The sequence below is a fragment of the Seriola lalandi genome, unplaced genomic scaffold (assembly GCF_002814215.2).
Source record: "Seriola lalandi dorsalis isolate HSWRI2012SDOR001 ecotype SW California unplaced genomic scaffold, Sedor1 jcf7180002054763, whole genome shotgun sequence".
NCBI lineage: Eukaryota > Metazoa > Chordata > Actinopteri > Carangiformes > Carangidae > Seriola > Seriola lalandi.
The window spans coordinates 98594-120837 of NW_019525316.1; the positions used below are offsets into that span (position 1 = coordinate 98594).

At 40.6% G+C, this 22244-nt stretch overlaps 2 protein-coding genes across 4 annotated transcripts; one reads left to right on the forward strand and one right to left on the reverse strand.

Annotated features, from left to right (window-relative positions):
* The first annotated feature begins 1733 nt into the window (after positions 1-1733).
* Positions 1734-21888, forward strand: pdcd2 (programmed cell death 2). Of its 3 annotated transcripts, none has more exons than XM_023424972.2 (9): positions 1734-1883; positions 17048-17217; positions 17520-17628; positions 18138-18194; positions 18736-18924; positions 19161-19367; positions 19562-19662; positions 20553-20666; positions 21115-21888. In XM_023424972.2, exons 2-9 carry the CDS (start codon positions 17200-17202, stop codon positions 21286-21288), a joined length of 969 nt encoding a protein of 322 aa, XP_023280740.1. In that variant the 5' UTR covers positions 1734-1883; positions 17048-17199; the 3' UTR covers positions 21289-21888. The 3 variants fall into 3 exon arrangements, with proteins under 3 accessions (XP_023280740.1, XP_023280737.1, XP_087035093.1); XM_023424969.2 differs by lacking the exon at positions 1734-1883 and adding an exon at positions 15429-15568 and having other exon boundaries at positions 16999-17217; XM_087178967.1 differs by lacking the exon at positions 1734-1883 and adding an exon at positions 15429-15568.
* On the reverse strand, positions 6978-15551 carry rhoua (ras homolog family member Ua). The gene is made up of 4 exons (XM_023424973.2): positions 15299-15551; positions 14672-14730; positions 13108-13296; positions 6978-12103 (listed from the first exon to the last, which is right to left on the reverse strand). Exons 1-4 carry the CDS (start codon positions 15549-15551, stop codon positions 11819-11821), a joined length of 786 nt encoding a protein of 261 aa, XP_023280741.1. The 3' UTR covers positions 6978-11818.
* Positions 21889-22244: the final 356 nt, after the last annotated feature.

The window sequence follows — 22244 nt, forward strand, 5'->3', positions numbered from 1 at the left end:
TTTCATTATGAAATGGGCAGAGAAAGTGCTTCCTGTCACCTACATGTCTGCATTCTGTCAGTTGTTGTCACATGTATTATTGCAGGCTGGACCGTTTCTTCCTGTCGTAATCAGGTGTTAAATGAAAGCCTTGTCCAGTGTGGGACATGTTCTCCAATCTTGTATAACACTGCAACAACAGTACACCTTACCACAATAGATATTTTTGTGCATTCTTGAAAGACCTTGTGATTGAAAAAAAAACTTGCTGCTCCCCACAGCTGTATCATCATGTGACTGGGTTGAAAACCGCCATCCCAGTAACAGCAACACAAGCTCTGTGGTCAAAACGTAGCGCAGCTCGATCAAATGAACGGATGCCTAAAATCCCCATGACTGCTGGTACGACCACACTGTTGACAATTGTTTAATCAAGAAAAGATACTTTTTTTTCCACAATGTTCTTATTCAGTGCTTAATTATTAATGCGGGAAAATCTGCAAACAGGAGAGATGTGATATTGACAATTACCTTCCAGGCTCCAACACACAATGTCTCAAACGTACGCCTGCAGTGAACGCTACAACCTGTTGAACATTAGAAACAGGCCTGTAAACATGTTTCCTCTTTCATGCCAGAAGTGGCAGCATCTTTTTTCCAGTGCAACGCTCATATATTTGTATGAATTGAATGTAGAATATCTTAAATATAAATTTTCAAGGCAATCCATCCAAATGATGACATGAGACATTTACGATATTTTGGTCCTGACCAAAGTGGTCGACAGACCGACATCTTCATCCTTGGCTGAAAAACTATTTTGCTCCAAAAAACCCTCAATACTTTTATTTTCAGTGAGAATTTCCAGCATATGACTGATTCAGTGAGCTGTTAGTACTTCAACAGCTCTCCTTTAGGAAAGTACGCCTAATTTATTTACCCTACTTTTACAAATGGTCCAGGATTTTTTAAACTGGCAACTTCACTCTGACTCTTGACTCAGTTACTAGTTCAACATCGCACACCCACTCTCTCCCCCGCTGACTGTTTCAGTTTAAACAAACACATTTACTCATCCTTCTCTCTTAAAACACACAAACACACCCATACATATCATCCTTAACTCAACAGTGCTCTCACTTTCCCTGCATTTGAGGTTTTTGTTTCTGGTTGCTTGTGTGTAACATTCACTTGGTTTTCTGTTTGTTATTTTAATATGAAGGTAAAGATTCAAATGTTTCATCTAAGCAGCTGATCTGAGATGTAATACAAGTTAAAACAGTCCAACAGTTAAAGAGCTTCAAGGAGCTGAGATTCATTGGCTACAAAGTTGCATTGAAGCAGCGTCTTTGAACTCCTAAAAGCTCAAACTCTCTCTCTCTCTCACACAATTCATTATGTGCCGGCTCACACAGTCGAGAAAAAAGGACAAAAGTTCTGGCCATGAGCCTGCTCACTGGGAACTGTGTGTGTGTGTGTGTGTGTGTGTGTGTGTGTGTGTGTGTGCCAGCTGGTTACATCTGGTTTAAGAGGCCACAGAGGGAGGCTGCAGTCTCCCACCTCTCAATATCAGTTACTAATCTCTGTTTCCCAGAAGTGTCCATTTGTGTGCGTGTGTGTGTGTGTGTGTGTGTAAGTGTGTGTGTGTAAAGTTCAGAATGTATTCAGTGTTTGTCGGGGTGTGTTTTAAGTGCCTTTGGTGTGTGCTTTTAGTGTATTCAGAGTTTGTTCAGTGTCTATTTTATGTCTTCAGAGTGTAATTAGAGTATGTCCTCTGTGTCTCTGTGCTTCAGCATCCTCAGTCCCCTTTTTGGCCTTTTAAGTGAACTGATGGGAGTCAACTTGTGATCCAACTATTTGGGGGATGTCGTTAACCACCACCTTTTCCAGGCATAGCTAATGAGGTGAGTGCAACTGGCCAGGAGTGGTTTAGTTCTGAAGTGCAGGGTTTCTTTGGTGCCGGTATGACAGGATGTTTATCACAGGGTGGGCACTGAAGCCGTGTGAAGGCTGGAGGATTCAAAGAAGATGGAATAATAATGAGAGATTTGCACCAGCTCAATGGCCGACACATGTCCTCGGCTGTGTAGTGAGCAGTGTGTGCTGGCTCCAGGAAGGGTAAAATCTCCAGTAGTGCCTCGCTTTCCTTTGAGCAGTTGATGCTGTCAAACCGTGTGCTGAAGGTGTTTAGATCTTCAGCAAATGAGGCGGGGTCAATTACTGCAGCAAATTTGGGTTTCAGGTCACACCCAGTGAGTGTTCTTACTTTACCTTTTTGGGACATTTCTTGAAGGTATTGGCTTATAAGGTTATAGCAATGCAGAACTTAATGTGGTCTCTAATGATGGCAACCCTCTCGAATAAGTTGCCATCAAAAGCGTTCCAGGCTGTGCAGGAAAATGAACCCCGTCCAGTGGATACCATTACAAGGACAAGCAGGAAAAGCACAGGTGCAATTAATAAAGTTGATGATGGGGGCATTTTATGTGGTTGATTCAATTCCAGGTCTCTGCTTTTGCCTTTGCAGGCTCTCTGCATCACTGACCAGGGTAGTCGTTAATGTAATTAGTCACACCTGTGCTCCTCTGCCATGTCTGCAATGAGAGAGGTTTGTTTGGCTTATTCTTTCCCTTACTTTCATCAGCTGTTTGTAAATCTTATGAACTCACATTTAAAGCCAGTGGTACAGCCATGCAGGTGATTTTACTAATGTTGGAGGACTGGACACGTACAGACTCATTCTCCTGTTAGATTTGTTGTAATATTAAACCTTTATCATTTATTAGTACATTAAGTCCAGTGACCTCCTATCAAAGTACTGCTCACCTTAGCCAGAATAAATGAAAACTCTTGGTAAGTAATTTCAGCAGTAACATAATATATATTATAATATTCTTGAACAGTTAATACAGAATATTGTTCTCCTTTAGTGCTACAATGCAAAAATGTTGCTTTCAGTTGGTGAATATTGATGTTCTTGGAAAAAAGTATATTCTATAAAAGTTAGGTCTAATGTAATATTTAAAAAAATACTGATTGAAGCTCATATAGGAAGTAACCATTATTTTTCACGTCATATTTTTCTGTGTGGTGTTAATTTAACACAGTGTGATGACTGAAGCACTAAGTTAACGTGCGTCCACAGCTCTCGGGTGATTCAGCTCTGGTGTCAGCTGCTCCTGCTGCAGACTGAGAGCTGTGTGAGGAGATTATTACTGAGAGCTTTTCCAGTAAACCCACTCGAACAGTTACTAATTAAATCAGATATAGTTATTACCCAAGAAACAGAGTAACACTATTCTCTCTAAAATGAAAATCCTCACAAATCTTTTCTCATGCTACCTTGTTTGGCAAAGTGAGATCAATGATACAAAATCATGTGTCCTGTTTACAATAACCTAGATAAGCTTTTGTAATGATACCAAGAAACTCAAATATAGTTGCAGGGATTTGTCCGTATTATCTGCACAAGAGAGATATATGTAAATACCACGCTTACTCCCTTTAGCACATGTTCCATAGAGACATTTGAAATACTAGTGTGTCTGTTCACTTTACAGGGATATGATCAAGCTGTGAACACGTAGTGCATCTTGACCATGATGTATGTGGTGTTATCAGCTGCAATGTGCTTATGTAAACGCAGCGGTCAGCTGTTGTCAGCAGTCCACAGGAGAGATGCATGTGCAGAGGAGGAGAAGGAGTTGTGGGGGTGTAAACTGTATGCGTCACACTTTTTTTCAACTGTGTAAATGCCACATGACACGTGGGTGAACTTTGAACACACCACATATGTATTTGCAAATGCAGCACACACGTACACGTCATCACCAGGTTATTCAAATAAACAACCTGTAGAGATGTGCAGCAAAAAACAGAGAGGAAGGGGTGGTGTGATGAACAGTGAAAGAAGATGAGGGACAGAGACAGATTAAGACAGAAAAGGAGGGAGTGTGTGTTTGCCAGGAAAATAGAAAAAGAAACAGAGTGATAAGGAAAGGAAAAGAGGGAAAAGGGTTTGTTTGAGAGCAAGGTTAGGGTTTAAGTTGGCTCCCCTGACAGACTGAAGGCTGGAGGAGTGGTGTGGTGGTTATGGTTAAGGTTTATAATGTCAATCTTCAGGGCTTGAATGTAAGTCAATGTAAAGAACAGTATCGACCTGAGGAGGATTTGACTTTGACTGGTTTTGAAGGTTCAAGATCTGTGGATCAAACTGGTGCTTTGTAAAACTCCAGAACATTTAATACTGTAAATGTCAAAATCAGCCCCCCCCCCCCCGTCTGATAAATGCAGCAGGAGGTGCGTCAAACCTTTGATGTTTCTGCTTTTAACTGTCACTCTGTTTGTGTTTTTCTCTCTCCTCCTCCCCATCTGTCTCTCTGTCTAACGTGCTTCTCTTCACTTTCTCTTAACTGCTGTCTCTTTGAACACACACACACACACACACACACACACACACACACACACACACACACACACACACACACACAGAGCAGCTGTCTACACACACATTGATTGGGGTTATAGCTTGTTAGGAGAGTGGAGATTGTGTTTCCACTCTGCTCATTAAGAGTCAGCACTGATGTCACTCTGGCCTCTCATACTTCATGTTATGTAACACACACACACACACTCATAATTGTGCTTCTATCGTTATGAGGACTTTCACTAACAAAATGCATTCCCTAGCCCCTTACCCTAAACTTAACCATCACAACTGAATGCCTGACCCTAATATAAACCTGATTATAATCTGAACCCTAAACCCAAATCTTAACCCACAAACAGCCCTTTGAAGTTGGGAAGACCATGTTAAATGTCCTCACTCCATAAGGTCTATAAATCAAACACGTCCTCACAAAGAGTACACACACTGAGACACTGAGACATGAAGAGTGGCTATAAAATTATAAAATGATCTGGAACTAAACTTCAAACCAGTGCCTTGAGGACTGGCAGCTTTTCTTTTGTGTGTATGTGAGCAACAACTGGCTAAACATAAATATCCTGTGTGTTACACATTTTTCTCAGAGGTTATGTCTCTCTGCATCTCTCTAGCACCGTGATAATAAAACACTTGTCTGAGTAACTGTGTTTGATAAAACTGCAACGTAATAAATTGTGGCAAGTACGAAACTTGAACAACATGATATAATGACATGGTTAAAAAAACCTTTGGACCCCATTTTGAACTGGAATTACAAGGACTTTTAGGCCTTAATTTCACTTAATGATGTTGGCAGCAACAGAAAACTAGACATCTCGAGTCGAGGTTCATTTGGGTGCTACATGTGTTTACAGCTGATAAAGACTTTCCATAGTTGTGCATTAGACTGTGTCGACATCTGCACAGTCTCACAGTGTTATGACATGGTTCATTAATAGGCCAGTTAGATTTTAAAACCTATCCAGGGGAGCATTTTATTACATTTTGGGTCAATATTTCATTATATGCTGTTATTACGTAATCAGTTGTTAAAGGCCTTGTGAGGTTTGGATCACAAATAAAAAGCATTACATCAAAACTGAAAGTCTGCTGACTGGAGACTGTCATGATCTGCCCACATAGTGACTTTGTTTGGACTGTTGAATCTTTCCTCCCCTAAAATTACTGAGTCTGGACTTTATGTTTGGACTATTGTTTTCTTCTTGTTTTATTTTGAAAATCCTCACCTTGTTTGTCCACTGTTTCTTCTACTTCCTGTCTTTGTCCAGTTTCCCGCTTCTGTGATTGTTTGCCCCACCCTGATGTGTTTCACCTGTGTCTAATCAGCCCTGCCTCCCTTGTGTATTTAAGTCTCTGTCTTCCCTGCGCTCTCTGTCAGTTTGTCTGATCTGCTTCTGTTCAGTATTCTGAATTTCTTCTGCATTTTTGTTATTAAATTACATTTTTGCAGCTGCCCACTAGTGTTCTCATCTGCATTTGGTTCCTGAAATTACTAATCCGTAACAGACACTGAGACCATAAGAGAATAGTGGCATATTTAAAACATTTACAGTCTTCCTGGTGTCTTTTCCCAACGGATTGTAATTCAAGATGTTACATTTTGGAGGATAAGATTTGTGATTATGATTTGTATCAGTCAGTGTCTGGCCTGCTCATGGATGAGAACAGGACCTGGCACTGCATAACTCACAGAGCAGTTAATTTACTTACTCTGTGTTGTCAGGTAGAACAAATCAATTTGTTTCCCACACAGAGTTAAAGTTGGGGCACCTCCACTCTCACACTCACTCACTCACAGACAGACAGACAGACACTGCCTCCAGAACCAGAGACATGCCACTAACCAAATGTCACATGACGGCCTTCAAAATAAAGCTCTTGCATAACCATGAGGGCCTGGAAGCGGCAGAGAGTCTGTTTACAATGATCCAGTGTGAAGCTGGATGACTTTCTGTGGGCGCACTGTGTGTGTGTGTGTGTGTGTGTGTGTGTGTGTGTGTGTGTGTGTGTGTGTGTGTGTGTGTGTGTGTGAGAATGTGAGTGTGTCTCCATGCCCCCAAACATCGCTCACATCTTATCCCCTCTTTCTTGATGTGCATCAGCTGAGCACAGCATGGCTGTTGCACTTGGTTATCACAAAGTGTGCTGTGCCGTTCCAAAACATTACTTCAGCCACAACAACATGAAAAAAACACGTCTAATTTGGCGCCCGAGCAACAAAGAAAAGCCATGTGTTGTCCTAAAAAACAAACATCCAAGAGTGCCTTACCTGCATCCTGCTGCTGACCATTCTGATGATTATTTACAATCTCTTCTCTGGTAAAACTCATGAAATTGTTTTGGTGAACAGACACAAAAATGTACAAATGTGATACAGACAAACGCTGTGTACTCATGAATACTTAAAAACATTCTCATTTACAGCTTGTTGGTTTTTGTGACATCATGGTCAAGGTACAAGGTTACATATGTCCAGGAGTTATATCTAAACAAGCAAACATTCCCAGTCCCACCACTGAGCACCAAGCCTCAAAATCAACAAAACACAGCGTGTATTAAACCAAATATTCTTTATTTCTCAGGGTATAAAACTTCTGTACAAACACATGTTCCTTTGACTGACGTCCTCGGTTCAACAGAGAATTCAGTGTGAGCAGATTGCAGCAGTATATTATCTCTTACCATGTTTTTATATTGAGGAAAAATAAAAACACAGTGATGTTTCACACAGGCTGAGCTGGTTGGTTTCCTAAGAGAAGTTCTCAGCTGGTGTCCCATGTGAGTGAGATCAGGTGTGCTTTAGGGGGTATCAGCCTCAATGAAAAATTGATTAAATCTCAAGAATGAACCATTTTGTCCATTTCCCCCCGCTGTCTCCTGTTGTTTAAACCCACCGGGCTTTAAGGGATATATGTGGCACGTTGGCATACCTGCACCAACCTGTCTTCTAAACATCCAAAATATGAGTCACTACATCATACTGTAATCAGTACAGATAATTATTAATAACCCTATCTTTTATTCTTTTTTGGCCGTTTGAGAGCCTGTTCCAATACAAAATCAATCACACAAATCACGGCCAGCCATTGTCATTATACTCAAATACATCACCAGTACATTTCTTTGTGGCAAGTTAAAGCACAGACTTTGCACTTGTCCCAAACACGCGACATTAACACTTTGTCTTACCTTAACAAAACACCAAGTTTACAGCACAACACTCTGACTACCTAGTGGACAGTCACCATCATGTCTTCTCATTACACACGATAGTTCACTTTCAGAGACCCATCTGCTCCACATTACAAAACCATATATCTGTCATACAAGACACATCCTGCTGAAGATCAACCAGCTTACTCCTAAAAGAACCTGAAACCACTGTTCACTTAAATACACTCAGGGGTTTTGCTGTTACTTGTATGACCAGTAGATTTGGTAGCTCATGTTAGCTGATGTTTGCTTACTTCATTACTGAGTCAGTTAGCTGACTTTATGACTCCTCTCTAGTTGTGTTACTGTTAAACTACGTTTCAGCACATGGCCAGAGTGGATGCTGTTCAAAAAAGGTTACTCACTTTAAAGGATCATAAGCTAATTTATGTGTCCTTGTCAGACTCATGCAAGCCCTTGTTGACTAATTGAACAGCAACAAACCCAAATGTTATTCATACTGTTTTAATTTACTCAAATAGGAATAAATCAACCCGGGTTTATATCTTTCTCAGTATGAACGCAGGCCTACATCACATGCAGGATAACGCACTGTGAAGAGAAGCTTACTATGCTGTCTATAAATTGTGAATTTAAAAATGGAAGACTGGTGAAACCTCACAGAGGAAGTGCCAGCTATCATAAGGGTCTGTGTGACCTTTAGCCTACTTAAATCCACCATCACCCAAGGCTGCAGACAAACAGCAAGACAAGTAACTTATTATGCCTATTCCCCAGGAAGAAACAATACATTTGCTATCATGAGTAAAACATCAACACAGTGAGCCCATTCAGTCGCAGTTGTAGCATCTTCAGCATAAAACTACCAGACAGCTCCAGAAATGCACAGTCCTGCAATCAGGAGTCACAGCTTTACACTGAGGCCTAAACCCAACATAAGCAGACAGTTCAATTTGATTCCTTTTTCCAGATTTGTCTTGGAGAGCAACACTGTAAATACTGTCATTAATACACAGCTTGTTGCCAGATTGCAAAACAATTTCAGGATCAGTTTGGGTTTGACATTTTTGGGGTAAAAATCAAATGTTGGTACCAACATTAAGCTGTAGAGTATTTGGTAGAGCATAACAGTAACGTTTAAAAGAGATTGGTGAACTAACCGGGTGAAAATGATCCACAGATCTGGTTTCTGAAAAGAAAATCAGTTTGTTAGAAAAAAACCTGAATCTTATAATAAAGTTACTTCTTAACTAGCACAGTTTCTTCACAAAAGTTACATATAAAAGTAATTAATACTAATTGAATTTTAAGGCACACCACTGCTCACTCCATTTCACACCAGTAGAGAACCAACTTTGAAGCACACACTAGAAGATGGCACAAGGTTACACTTAAGGGAAAAAATATACTCAGAACACTGCTGCACTTTTTCAGGGCTTTCACACTATAATTAATCTTGGGATAAGATTCCTGTTAGCTCAGGGTTCACATCTCCTTAAGCTCTGGACTAACATTGATTAGACACTGAGAAAATGAGATATCCCTCCCCTTTAGGCCAGGATTTACTAATCCTCTCCAGATCAAGGTTATTGTTGACTTTTAAAGGGATATTATCAGACACATGGAGTTAAAATCACTGATTACTTCAAGCAAAATCAGCACAATATTAGTTAGTCAAATGAAATGGTGTGAGGGGGATACAGATGTTAACCCTGAACCTTAAGAGTCTTATAGTCTTACTAGTCACACAAAGGTTTATATTTTTTTAATTTTTTTGTTTGTTTTTTAAGAAATGCAAGAGTGAAAATCCATTTTTGCATTTTTGTCTGATTAATATGAATGATTATGCTGGATATGTACTAAACCACAGTGGATCTTCTTCAGTCCATTACAGACTCCAACCTGGTTGCACCCTTTTTTCCTTCTGCTGCAGCAACTCTAATACAAAGGGCCATTCAGATGTAGGAACTGTAGAGAAATAGTTTTAAATGATTGGGTTTTGTTCTTGTTTTAGTAACTACAATGTACAAAGGAAGGCGTGGCAGTTGAGTATTTGACAGCCACACATCTTGTGTTTCAGTTTGCCTTTTTATTCCTGCTTTACAACATATAAAACTTGATCTATTGGAGAGAGAAGAGGCTGCAGAGGCAGCTGCAGAACTAACAGAGCGTACAGTAGACATAGGATGGACAATGGATGTCTCTGTAGTAGGAACGCAGCATGGACTCAGAATGGTAGAAATAATCCATGGTGGCCACTGTAATAAAGCGGAAGATCAAGTTCTGGATAAAGGGAGCAAATGCAGAACAACAAACATTATGAATCAAACTATAGTTTTTAACTACTAACAAAAGATTTCGCTGAATACGTAAATAATTGAAACTTCACAGTCTTACATACACAATTGCGCTGGAAAGCTAAGAAAAAACCCGACTTTGTTTATTTTAGTTTTTCTTCAGAAACAAAAGGCTGAGCCCATTTTGTAAATTCAAACACATGCAGAGAGCACTCGGTTGTTCCAACTCTTAAGTGCTCACACTTGAGGCTGTTTTAGTAGCTGGAAACATAAATCAAACATGCACCAAGCAGTACAATTATCTGAGTAAATTACTGGTTGACAGGATGAATGATTCAAACTCAACTCTCGATATTCTCAGTCTTCTTTGCATGTGAAAAGGGAGCTCCAGATAAGTAACCTGGCTACTGCACTGAGCAAAGTTGTGGCTTGTGGAACCATGTGATCACATGGTTCCACAAGCCACAACTTTGCCATGAGCAAAACGCTAAAACAGCAACATGTCCCATTAAGATCAAGTGCTAGCCAGACAAAGGCAACCTGCGTAGTTCAATGATTTACTATGTAACCAAGCCACATTGGTACCAGTCCATTTTCACAGACTGTACAGTCCTGCAGTACTAATGTAGGATAGACGAGGACGATAAACTAACTACTACTTAACAGCTACTGGTGGAAACCTGAAGCAGGTCACTGACTCCTAGATACAATGTTGAGTCTTCTTGGGTAAAAATCCAACTTGCTTTTACAGAACAATGCTTGTGTTTTAATCACATGGATATTCAGAAAGTCTTGGCATGTTCAGCATCCTTAGCTAGTACTAAGATATGCTGTAGGTTACATTGCCCAGTTATCTTTGGAAATCTTTTCCAAATAAGATGCGATATGAATCTGACCAAACTCTGAGCATGACCAAACCTATTCACTGTCTGGCTTCACAGTGGCAGGACAATGAAAAACAAACGCACTGATAACCAAGCCAGACCTAACTCCATAAATAGTACAGATCCAGACTAAAAATGAAATACAAACCATGATGCAGGTTCCAGATTAGGTTTGTAAGATGCATCACAGTAAACTGTGCATGTGACCAGGATAAAATTATTTGCTGCTTAATGAAGGAAGCTCTTTCATTAGAACAACAATAACCCCAGTTATAAAAAAAGAAGCTCTTAAATTGACCATGGGCTGGACTTTTTGACTACGTTCTGACCTAAATCATGTCCAGTGATGAAATGATCAGCTCTGGTCCCGTGTTCTTATGTAAATAAGGACGAGGTTTGGTCGGAGAGCCGCTCTATTTCAGTCAGCGGTTATTTTTAATCATGAGTATTGGAAACCAGACTAAAGTTAGAGACAAGTTAGAAAAATGATTAAGTTTAAATGCAGTTTCATTTATACACCATTTATAGTCTGCAGGCAGTCCAGGTCCCTTCCAGGCTACATAAACCCATACTAGGCTGGGAAGGTTTTTACCAGTTTAATACCAGAAGAGCAAGAAGCACCTTATCCTGTCGAGAGCTCATACTGGAGGCAGGCTAAGATTAAAACCAGGTTAGAAAAAGGACATTTAAGCACAAAAGCACCTGGTTCTTTATAAGACACAGCAGAACTGCTTGGTTTTCAGAGCAGGTTCTGCTGGAACCAGGCTGGGCTCAGTAGTAAATCTCATCTGTGATAAGACTAAAACCCCTCTCCAAACAAAAACAAAAACATTTTTAGATCCATGACAGTCTTACTTTGGTTCTCAGCCACACTCCAGTCGAGGTCCTGCTCAACATCAGGCTCCATTAGAGAGACACCCAAACTGAAAGCGAGTCCAGGCAGAACCCAAACCCAGCTGAATCCAGACCAGGATAAAGTCAACAGAGGATCAGAATCTTAGACCGCAACAATAGCAAGACCCAATCACAGGCCTGCTCTAGGCCACGCAGCAATATCTTTTCCACCAGGACTTTGACAGACTCTTCATCTTGTCCGGTGTCTGCCTTTGCTTTTTCCGTCGTTTTTGTTTCCCTCTCGGGTGCTTTTGGGAGCTGTAGTTCTGCAGGCTGGCCAATATGGCTGTGTCAAACACTTCCTTAAGATTTTTTTGGGTCAGAGAGGAGCACTCCATGTAGGCCACAGCTCCAATCTCCACCGCACAGTCCCGAGCGTCCGCCGGGTCGACCGGCCGCTCCCGATACTTAGCCAGGTCAATGAGAACCTAAACAAGCAACACTTTTTTAGGTCACATATTGAGAATTTCCAAAGAATTAGTCAAGGAGACAAGAAAAATGTGCCTGTAATGTTTTTCACCGATTACAATTTTCTAAATATTAATTTTGAGTATTTGGTAAGCATCCTGCAAAGATCTTGTATCTTCATTATGTGCTGCGCCATTGAAACAGCTATACCTTCTATTTAAAGAAAATGTCACAAGTCAATTACACAATAAAACTTTGTTAAAAATCATAAAACAGTCAAAACATTGGAATTTTTGGCAAAACAATTTGTTCTTTTCTTTGCAATTCATGAAAAGTTTGATTTCTTCTGGCGTCTTTGTCCAGACTCCATGTGATTTACAGGTGAGCATTGGCTTAACTAAGGTAACAAGACAGTAAGAAGGATCCACAACAATGAGAAAGTAACAGCCACAGACGTCCTCTAAGAGCGTGACTGGACATTTTCCATAAGATCAGAGAGAGCACAGCAGTTCAACAGCTCTGATATGATCAGTGGGATCTCCTTGTTCATGGATGACTGGAAGTGTTGCATTCATTTATTTCCACTTTTACATTTAAATGAATGATATTGTTTAAAGTGCTACACAACGTAAATTGAAGTAGACATTTTCACATGTCACAGTAGTGAAAGCACACAAAGTTTTTATCTGTTTGTCATTACTTAAAAGGAACAAACATGTTGGGAGAGAACTTTTCAGTGCAACTTTAATTCTCACCAACATCAGCAATCGGGAGAAACTCAGTTAACGTTACATGTTTGTGCTGGAAAAGCAGCGTCTTTCATCCTTTGCTTTACTATAAAATCTGCTGTATTTCTTTGTGCCATAAAGCAATCCCTTTGATTTCTTGCAATTATTATGGGGCTGCCAGTTAGTTTATGGATTGTCTGGATGATTTTTCTACATGCTGATAAGAATGTCTAAGAATCGAAGCAAACATTAGAAATAGACAAGTTAAAATGCTGCACGGAGCAGATTTACCACACCTTGACATCTTCTCGAAGGTCACACTGTGTCCCAACGAGTACAAGTGGAGCGAATGGGGCGTGTCTCCGGATCTCTGGGACCCACTTCTCAGGAACGTTCTGGAAAGAGGCGGGACTGACGACACTAAAGCACAGCAGGAACACATCTGCACTGGTGTAACACAGAGGACGCAGCTTGTCAAACTCGTCCTGGGAAGGTTGGGAGAGATCAAGAGAGAGCAGGCGTCCATGAGAGTGTTGAAAACAATGAGATAATTACAGAACTTCACCCACCAACAAATTATGACTATAAGTGCATTAAGACAAACAGAAGAGGCGTGACACAATTGCAGCACAATTAATAATGTGTCCTGTCAGTCCTGGTAAAGTTAGACTGGGGAGTTGGAGAAAAGAGGAAAGGTGGAGTGAGAAAAAGTGATTATAAATTCAAAGAAGAGGAAGCAACAGAACAGATTCAGATTTAGTCCCACCAGTGGAGCAGGAGTGCCAACTTTTGAGACCTTGCTTCCTCTTTTGGTGTGTGGACTTGTAAGAGGAGGAAGAGGTGTTGTCCAGTGACACTGAGTGATCTGTTTATTGCTAAATGATAATCGACTACGAAGATAGGTCTGTTTCTCCCCTCTGACTTTCTCTCTATCCCTTCATCTCCCAGTCTATCACTCCTCTGCTTGTGATCCTCCCATTCATTTTGTCTTCATATCTGAGAACCCAACGAAGGCGATTACTGCTTTATTTAGGCTTGTGACATCTTTCATTCACAAGTTCTTGAACTTAACACGACATATTGCTGACCAACTGCTGAATATGAATTTTAATAGCATTTTTTTATAGCAATGTCTATTTTTTTTTCATTCATAAATCCAATTTCCATTGTTTGTGTCTGGAGCTGCTGTTCCCTCACAGAGACACCCACAGGAGCTCACGGGCCGGCTGTTATCCTTATCAATGAGGTGAAGTACATTATCTGACAGTACCAGTGAACTACTTGTGTGTGTTTATATACTCCCTGTCTGACCAGTTGTAACTCATCCTAACTTGACAGGTCTACAACTATTTTTTTCACATCAACAGCTGTTGCAAATGTAGACACAACTGCATCGCTTCTTATGCCAGAGAATCGTTCTTAGGAAAGACCTACCAGATACCAACAGCTAGTTTCCTGGACAAAGACTGAGCCCGTTTAGACACTGAATTTAAGGGAGATATCCACTGTAAAACTAATCTTAGTCTGTGTACCAATTATCCTCTAGCCCCTGGAGTTTAGAGCTTACAGTAATGGACTCCATATTGGTTAAACTACATACTCTTCTGCTGTACACAGTCAAATGGTGACCAGCAAATAGATGTGGATAGAGCAACAAAACTTGTGTGAACTTATGTTTCGAAAAAGAGCAATTTTGGTTCCAATTTACAAAGTTTTGTGGCCCTATCAGTTGTTAAAAGAAGGCAAAAATGCCAAAGAAAGGAAGAATGAAAGAAAGAGGCATTGTTTCCAGCCTAAATGAAACAACAGGAAATGTTGCTGCTCTTTCTGTGTGTTTGAGTGTGTGTTGAGATCACTGACCTGTCCAGCAGTGTCACAGAGTTGTAGTTTGACTGGCTGCCCATCCACTGACACCACCGCTACACACACACACACACACACACACACACACACACACACACACACCATAAGGTCAATAACAAGTGTAGTGTAGCTTTCCACTCAGTAAAGTGCTAATAAAGGTCACATTTGGTAATTTGGAGGTACAATTTGCTAAAACCAAATCTACTAAATATGTGACTCCTATAAAGTTCACATGGCTATTCCATTTTAATAATCTATTCCAATTTTGCCAAGTTTTCATTTTCATTATTATTTATCAAGTTGGTTTAACATGATCAGTTCCTGGTGAACGACTGAAAGAGATGGTCGTGTGAAATAATCCGGCTTCAGATGAACAACTTCCAATGTAAAATAGACTTTATTTTTTGACATTTATAGGACTGATAAATGGAAAAATGAATCAAAAACTTATTGATTGTTGGTCTGCAATATAGGTCTATTTCACTCTGTAAAAATATACTTCACAACCACATTTCCACTCACACATTTCATAAAGAGGAATAATGGGCTATAGCCTATCACACTTGATGTTTCTAGTGAAACTCGTTGATAAATGAGGTGCAGTGTGTCTCCTCCATCCTTTACCTGAGAAGTTGTCAAACGCGGTCGGGACGTACTCGGTGGGATATCCATTTGTGGTGTAGCTGACCACCAGGCTGGTTTTCCCCACAGCTCCGTCCCCCACCAGCACACACTTCACCCGCCTCTCCGCTGCCCCTGCCCCGGACCGCCGCGTCCTGCCGGAGCCCCTGTCCCGGCTCCGGACCCTCCTGGGTGGGACAGGCGGAGTAGGGGACACAGATTCCGGCTTGTAGCTCCCATCGCCCCGCGGAGGCATTTGGCACGGAGAGGAGGGTGAGTTGAAGCTGGAGGAGACCCAGGCAGCAGATTCAGTTTGGTCCAGCTCTCACATTGTCCATTGGTCCGTTATCTTCACAGCCGTTTGTCAACTGACTTTGTTGTCGTCGCCGCTGTCCACTTCTTTCTAGTTTCCATGGTTAAATCACAAAAGTTTGAACTTCTGTAAACCCCGAACATCCTCAGACTGAGACCGTGTCCACTGTCAGCTTCGTGGTTGATTTAAATATAATTTAAAGTCCGATTACAAGAGCAGGGATTCAGCTAATGCTAGTTATCCGGTGTCCGTCCAGTCATCCAGAGCACAGAGCCGCTCTAATGACATCACGGTGTGTGTGTGTGTGTGTGTGTGTGTGTGTGTGTGTGTGTGTGTGGGAGAGAGAGAGAGAGAGAGAGAGAGAGAGAGAGAGATCTCATCTCTGCACTGGGAAAGATTGGTTTTGTGTTATTATGCAACAAGCTTAAATTATATTATATTATATTATATTATATTATATTATATTATATTATATACACAACATTTTGGGGTTTTGACTGTTGGTCAGACAAAAAAAGAAGTTGTATGTTAGTTAGTATGTTACTTGGGGTTCAGATAATAATGAGGCATTTTTCATTGTATTGTGTCATTTTATAGACTTAAGGATCAATCAGTTATTAAAGAAAATAACTGTCAGACCTATTGATGATGAAATAATACGACCTGGCTCGTAGAGTGTTGATTACTTGACCCAGAAAAATTTGTTTGATAAAAACTAAACTTTATAACAAGTGAACTCAACAAGTTTAGATCTTAAAACTAGATTTAACACAGTCCCTCTTCAAGACAAGGCTATAAGAGGATGGAAATCAAATTTGGGATTAATCAAACCCAGATCCAAATGACACTGAGTCTTGCCCAGCCATGCAGGGGAGTAGAAAACACAATAAATCCCTCTGAAATGTGTCATAAAACCCAAATACTCAAGCAAAATACATGTGCCTCAAAAGTGTACTGTACTTGACAAAATGCACTTACTTTCCTCAGTATCATAGAGTACCACTAGATTTAATTTGACTTTTGACTACAGACAGGACATTTGTGCCATCTAGTGAGTGAAAAGAAATACGACACTTGATAGATACAATTAAAACCTTGTTTTAAAAAAAAACAATATTCTAGGGGTAACTGAGTTTCAGGCAAGCTACCAAAATATACAGTTTGACATTGTATCACACATTATATAAATTTAGAAGAGCATTTTAGTGTATACCATAATATCTCTACAGTGGGAGCAGCGAGGACTGCGGAACCAAAGAAATGTGTTTGTTTCCTCACGGACGCTTTTCAGTAATGTACCAGTCTTGCATGTGTTGTGACAGGATTAACAGAGTCTTCTCTTCTACTAGATAGTTATTAGTATTTTAAATAAAGCCTGTTCACTGGACAGACAGACAACCTCCGCTATAATATGTCCCGCGATACAAACGTGTCTCCAGCGGAGGTGGTTCTGGGTTTCCTGGAGGAGGCGGAGCCGTGGCGGCTTCGATCCCCACAGTTCCCCAGTAAAGTCGGGGGGAAGCCGGCGTGGCTTAGCCAGAAAGACCTGCCCTCACTGCCCGGGCTGGAGTGTGAGACATGCCGCCTGCCCATGGCCTTTCTGCTCCAGGTTAGTGAACAGCTGGAGTTTTGGACGCATAATGTTGTGCTCAGTTTTAAAATATGGGGATATTGTCAGATTCAGAGCTAAAATAAATTTCATGTAAATCATCACATCCATGTCGGTGTGGATGCAGTTACCACAAACTGAGCACTGGTTGACAGTTTCCGTGTCAGTGGATCACCTCCCAGAAGGTTTCTGACTGACAACAACTCTGTGTTGCAGATGTAACACCTAGTTAACTTCCATGTAACAAACACAGACTCACCTGTGATATCCTGTGTAGTCAACCCTCTCCATCTCTGCTGCAGGTGTACGCACCAGTGTCTGGTCAGGACAGGAGTTTCCACAGAACTCTCTTTCTGTTCTGCTGCAGAACTCCTGAGTGCTACACACACAACGACAGCCGCTGTATGAAAGGTACCTGAAACCATTGTTGGAGCTTTTATGTTTGTCATTTGTCATCTGTGTTGTTGCACGATAGTAGAAGAGACTGCTCACCAAAAAAAAAGAGCTAAATTAATTAGCAATTAATCAATCCATCTATTGGTCGGTAGACAGAAAATTAATCATCAGCCATTTTCAAAATCAAGTCATCATTTCAAATCATCAATTCACCTTGGAAACTGTGACATACTTGTATTTCTTTTTTTACATAGATCTCACAATAATCGATTAATCTAGATTATAATCTGTAGATTAATCGATAATGAAAATAATCGGTACTTGCATCCCCACTTAACAGCACTTCAGTCTTTTGACTTTGCTCTGCTTTCTTGCATTCTTCTCCCTTCCCTACATTTACCCCTTTCCTCACTTTAAAACCATTCTTGTCTGTTCTCTGGGGCATTCGTAATTTTTTATTTTTTTTAAAAAGACTCGATACATTTTTGTCAAGTTTTCTGACAGATTATTTTCTTTCCATTCAGTTTTCAGAAGTCAGCTACCCAGGAGGAATGAGTTCTACCCTTACGACCCTCCGCCAGGTTTGTGCATTTGCCAGGAAGTCAGTAAAAGTGTAAACCCCATAATGTGAAGTATTGCAGATGTGTTCAAAATGTAAATGTTTTCCATGTCTGAACATAAGTGATATAGAGAGGTTGACTAATTGCTTGAATCTGCTGCACTTAATTCACACATGCTGCTCCTCTATAGCTCAGAATCACATTGTGCTTTTATGAAACTGCAGCACTTCACTGCAGGTAATCAGTTGCTAATGATCAACATTCATCATTATATTTGTATGTTTGCAGACCTTATATAAACATGATGCAGTGTGATAGGAAAGATGATATTTACTCAAACTCTTTCAGTTGTTGTCAGTTTTTATGTGTTTCAACAGTAGCTTGGCTTTTGTATGATGTATTCATCTATTTGTGGTTGCATATTGCAGTAATTCAGACGAGTGCGTTCGATGCTGTACCTGCAAAACCCTTAAGAAACTTGTTTTCTGCTGACATGTTATCGATTGATTTACTGACATGATTTTTTTTCTTCTTTTCTCTGTTTGTTTTTTTTTTTTGTCAGAGGATGAACCCCTCAGCGATCCTGAAGACAACCAGAGTGTGCTGCCTGTCTCTGGAGTTAAAATGTGTTGGGTGTGTGGTTGCCCTGGCAACAAAGCCTGCTCCCGCTGTCAATCTGTGACCTACTGTGGAAAACACCACCAGACCCTCCACTGGAAACAGACACACAAGAAGGAGTGTGGCAGCCAAGGTGTGTTTGCGACACAAGGATTTGTTTCCTCTCCATCTTCTGAACAGTCCTGTCAGTAATGGTGTCACTAGTTCAGTTGTTAATGCATGAATAGAGGATTTGTGAATGGTATTTTACAGCACCCAGTATCAAGATAACGTGAAATGTCTCAGTTGAGGGATCAAAAATCAACCTGAATACGCCATATGTTTAAAGAGACTAAATGTCTGTGCTGTCTTTTGTCTGTCTCTGTACAGACGCATCCATTGTCACAACCTCTCCTTTCCTCTTCCCCGAGTCTGAGCTGGTCACTGAGCCTGAGGAAGAGGAGGAAGAGGGGAGAGAGGAAGACACAAAGGAAGCTGAGGGAGAGGAGGAAGAGGAGGAAGACACAAAGGAGGCTGAAGGAGAGGAGGAAGGGGACGGTGCTCACAGAGGTGTAGACCGTCCCTCTTCAGCAGACAGTACGTTTTAATTTATGCCTGACACACTGGTCACATTAAGTCATTTAGTGTCATACAGAAACATAACAAATATGCAAGGTTTTAGTTCCAGCTCTGATAACTCGTTAATCAGTATGAAAAATTATTATTATTATTATTCTTTAATCAGTATGTCTTTCTAAGGGATTTATCCAGACTTTCTATTCTCTCTGCAGCGCTGGCAGAGACAGACCTGGAGGAGATGGCTATGTGTGAGACTGAAGACAACAAAGTGCTGCAGAGGTTTAAAAAGAAGATTGCACCAGAACCACACCAGGTAAAAAAATAAATAAATAAAATTACAAAAACTGAACTGGAACACAATTATGGTCTCTTAAAGTTATAACATGTAACATTTCCACATTAATATGTCTAAAAGCAACTAGACCTATGTGTTATATTTTTTTGAATTGTGTACTCACCTGAAATGTTTTCATCAATTTCAAACCTACAGAAATCTGTGATTTTAATCACGGTAAGGGTCCGTTTCATTTGATCACCTGTCAGTGACATAATATCCCCTATGCGCATGTGTCAAATCCTTAAATAAAATCCCATTTTAAGCTTCATTTTTAAGATACACTTTTTACCTTGGTCGTTTTCGACTATGTATTTAAACCGCATGAAGGATTTTAGTCATTGGATGTCCGTCTTAAGTTGTCAGAGAAAAAAGCCATGCAAATGTTAGGCAGCTCAGCTCCCAGCCCCTCCAAGCTGTCCTGTGTACGATCGATCCATCGATTCTTAACGTTAAACTGCTTTGTTATGTTTCTACTGGTTTTAATTCCCTGATGCATTAGTTATGGATAGTCGGACACCTCTGCTGATAATTCCCGAACGTCTGGATTAAAAGTTATCAGAGAAACAATCAAAACAAAGGTTAGAAGTTTCAGCTTCAAGCCCTTTCCCTGACGTTTCGTGTGCGTCGTGCAACGTTGGTGAATCACTGACTTTAAATGTGAAACTGCTTTATTCAATGGTTTATCTTGTTATTTGTTGTGGAGAGGAGGAGACCTGTGCAGGTAATTTGAGTCCCAGCAAAAACCTCCTGGACGACTGACACTGAAGGAATCCAGAAGTTACATACTGTGCATTTAAACAAGCAGAGACACTCGTCACACTGATTGTTTCCTCTGTGTCAACCTCACAGTGCTGTGTTATGTTTAGGTGGTGCGTTACAGCCGAGGCGGTTCTCCCTTATGGATCTCTCCTCAGCACGTCCCTTCAGATCAGGATATCCCACCATGCACCTGTGGCGCCAAGAGGACTTTTGAGTTTCAGGTAGTCACTGCTTATTAAATGCTCAGTAATCTAACCCATCAAAGACTTGAGTTTTTCGTTCTTTTTGTTTCCTTTCTTCTCATGCCATCTTCTTTTTCCCTAGTCATTTTCTCACTCATCACAGTTTTGAATGCATATGTGCTATTGTGTGCCCAGTATATGAAAGTGTGTATACATATTGTTGATGGGAATTGATTTTTGATATAAGCTACGCTAAAGTGTATTTTATTATTTGGTGTGAATTACTGGAAATGTTCCAGATATGGTACAGGATGTGCTACACTAGCATCACCTCGTCTGTCAACAATAATGGTTGATTTTTATCAAAGTGACTATTTGTGTCTGTGTCTCTCCACACAGGTAACAGTCCAGTTGTTGAACAGTGTTTACATCTGCTGGAGCCTAATATATGTGCTTATCGTGTGTGTGTGTGTGTGTGTGTGTGTAGGTGATGCCCCAGCTATTAAACAGTCTATGTGTGGACGCAAAAGGAGCCAGTATCGACTGGGGGACACTCGCCGTCTACACCTGCTCTGCCAGCTGTAACCAGGACAACCAGTACTACCCCGAGTTCATCTGGAAGCAGGACTTCAGCACGGGTCAGCAGCATAAACACTCATGATATCAGCCTGCTGCTGGATGCAATTTAGGACACTGTGGTGCATCTGACAGCTCAGACTGTGCAGTGAGGAAACTGGTGTAGTCACACTAGTAATGTCACTTCCCATTAAATGGACTGGACCCGTGCTGCTGTTCTTGTTACGCAGCTGATTATACGCAGATCAAATGTAAAAATCTGAATTTCAGCCGACCGAGGGATCAAACTCCTCAGAGACTGTAACAGGGAGAATGAAGATGTTGTTGGGTGGCAGATATTCACCGTCTGAATTTGAGCCAAATTTCTTGTAACTTTATTATAAACACTTGTAAATTTATTATTCTGTGTCCTGACAGTGCATTATCTATCATTATTTTAAAGGTTCAGATATTGAAACAGGGATTCTGGTTTCCTGCCACTTCTAAACATTTTCTATCATAGTTCAAAATTCTGGCTGTTCAGAGCAAAGCGTCGGTGGTATTTCTGACCCATGTGGTTAAGAGGGTTATGTTCATTCTCAGTGCTACGTACTGTTTATACAGGTTGGTCTCCTGGTGCTGATAATGAGCAAAACAATATGAGCTTGTGCCTTATCATCACATAATAAAGATTTTAACAAAGTTATCCAAGTCATGTAATTTTCTGCATTTTTAGTGCTTCGAAGACGATATGAAAATGAACATAAAGCACAGTATAAGTCTGGGGTTTTTTTTTTTGATAGTCAATGATCAATTCTATCTCACTGAGGTTACTGCAATGGCAACTAACTGGTATAAATCACATTCAGTGTTACATAAATCACAAATAATCAGATGTGTGTGGTATCTGGTGACTGTCTGGTAAAGGTGCATTTGATATAATCAGAATCTGTGGTTTGGTTTCCGACTTAGGGACCACCTCCAATCCCTCTGTAGTCTGTCAACTGACAAAAGCCAAGGATTGTGTGCTAAATGTAAAAAACATTTATGTCCATACAAATC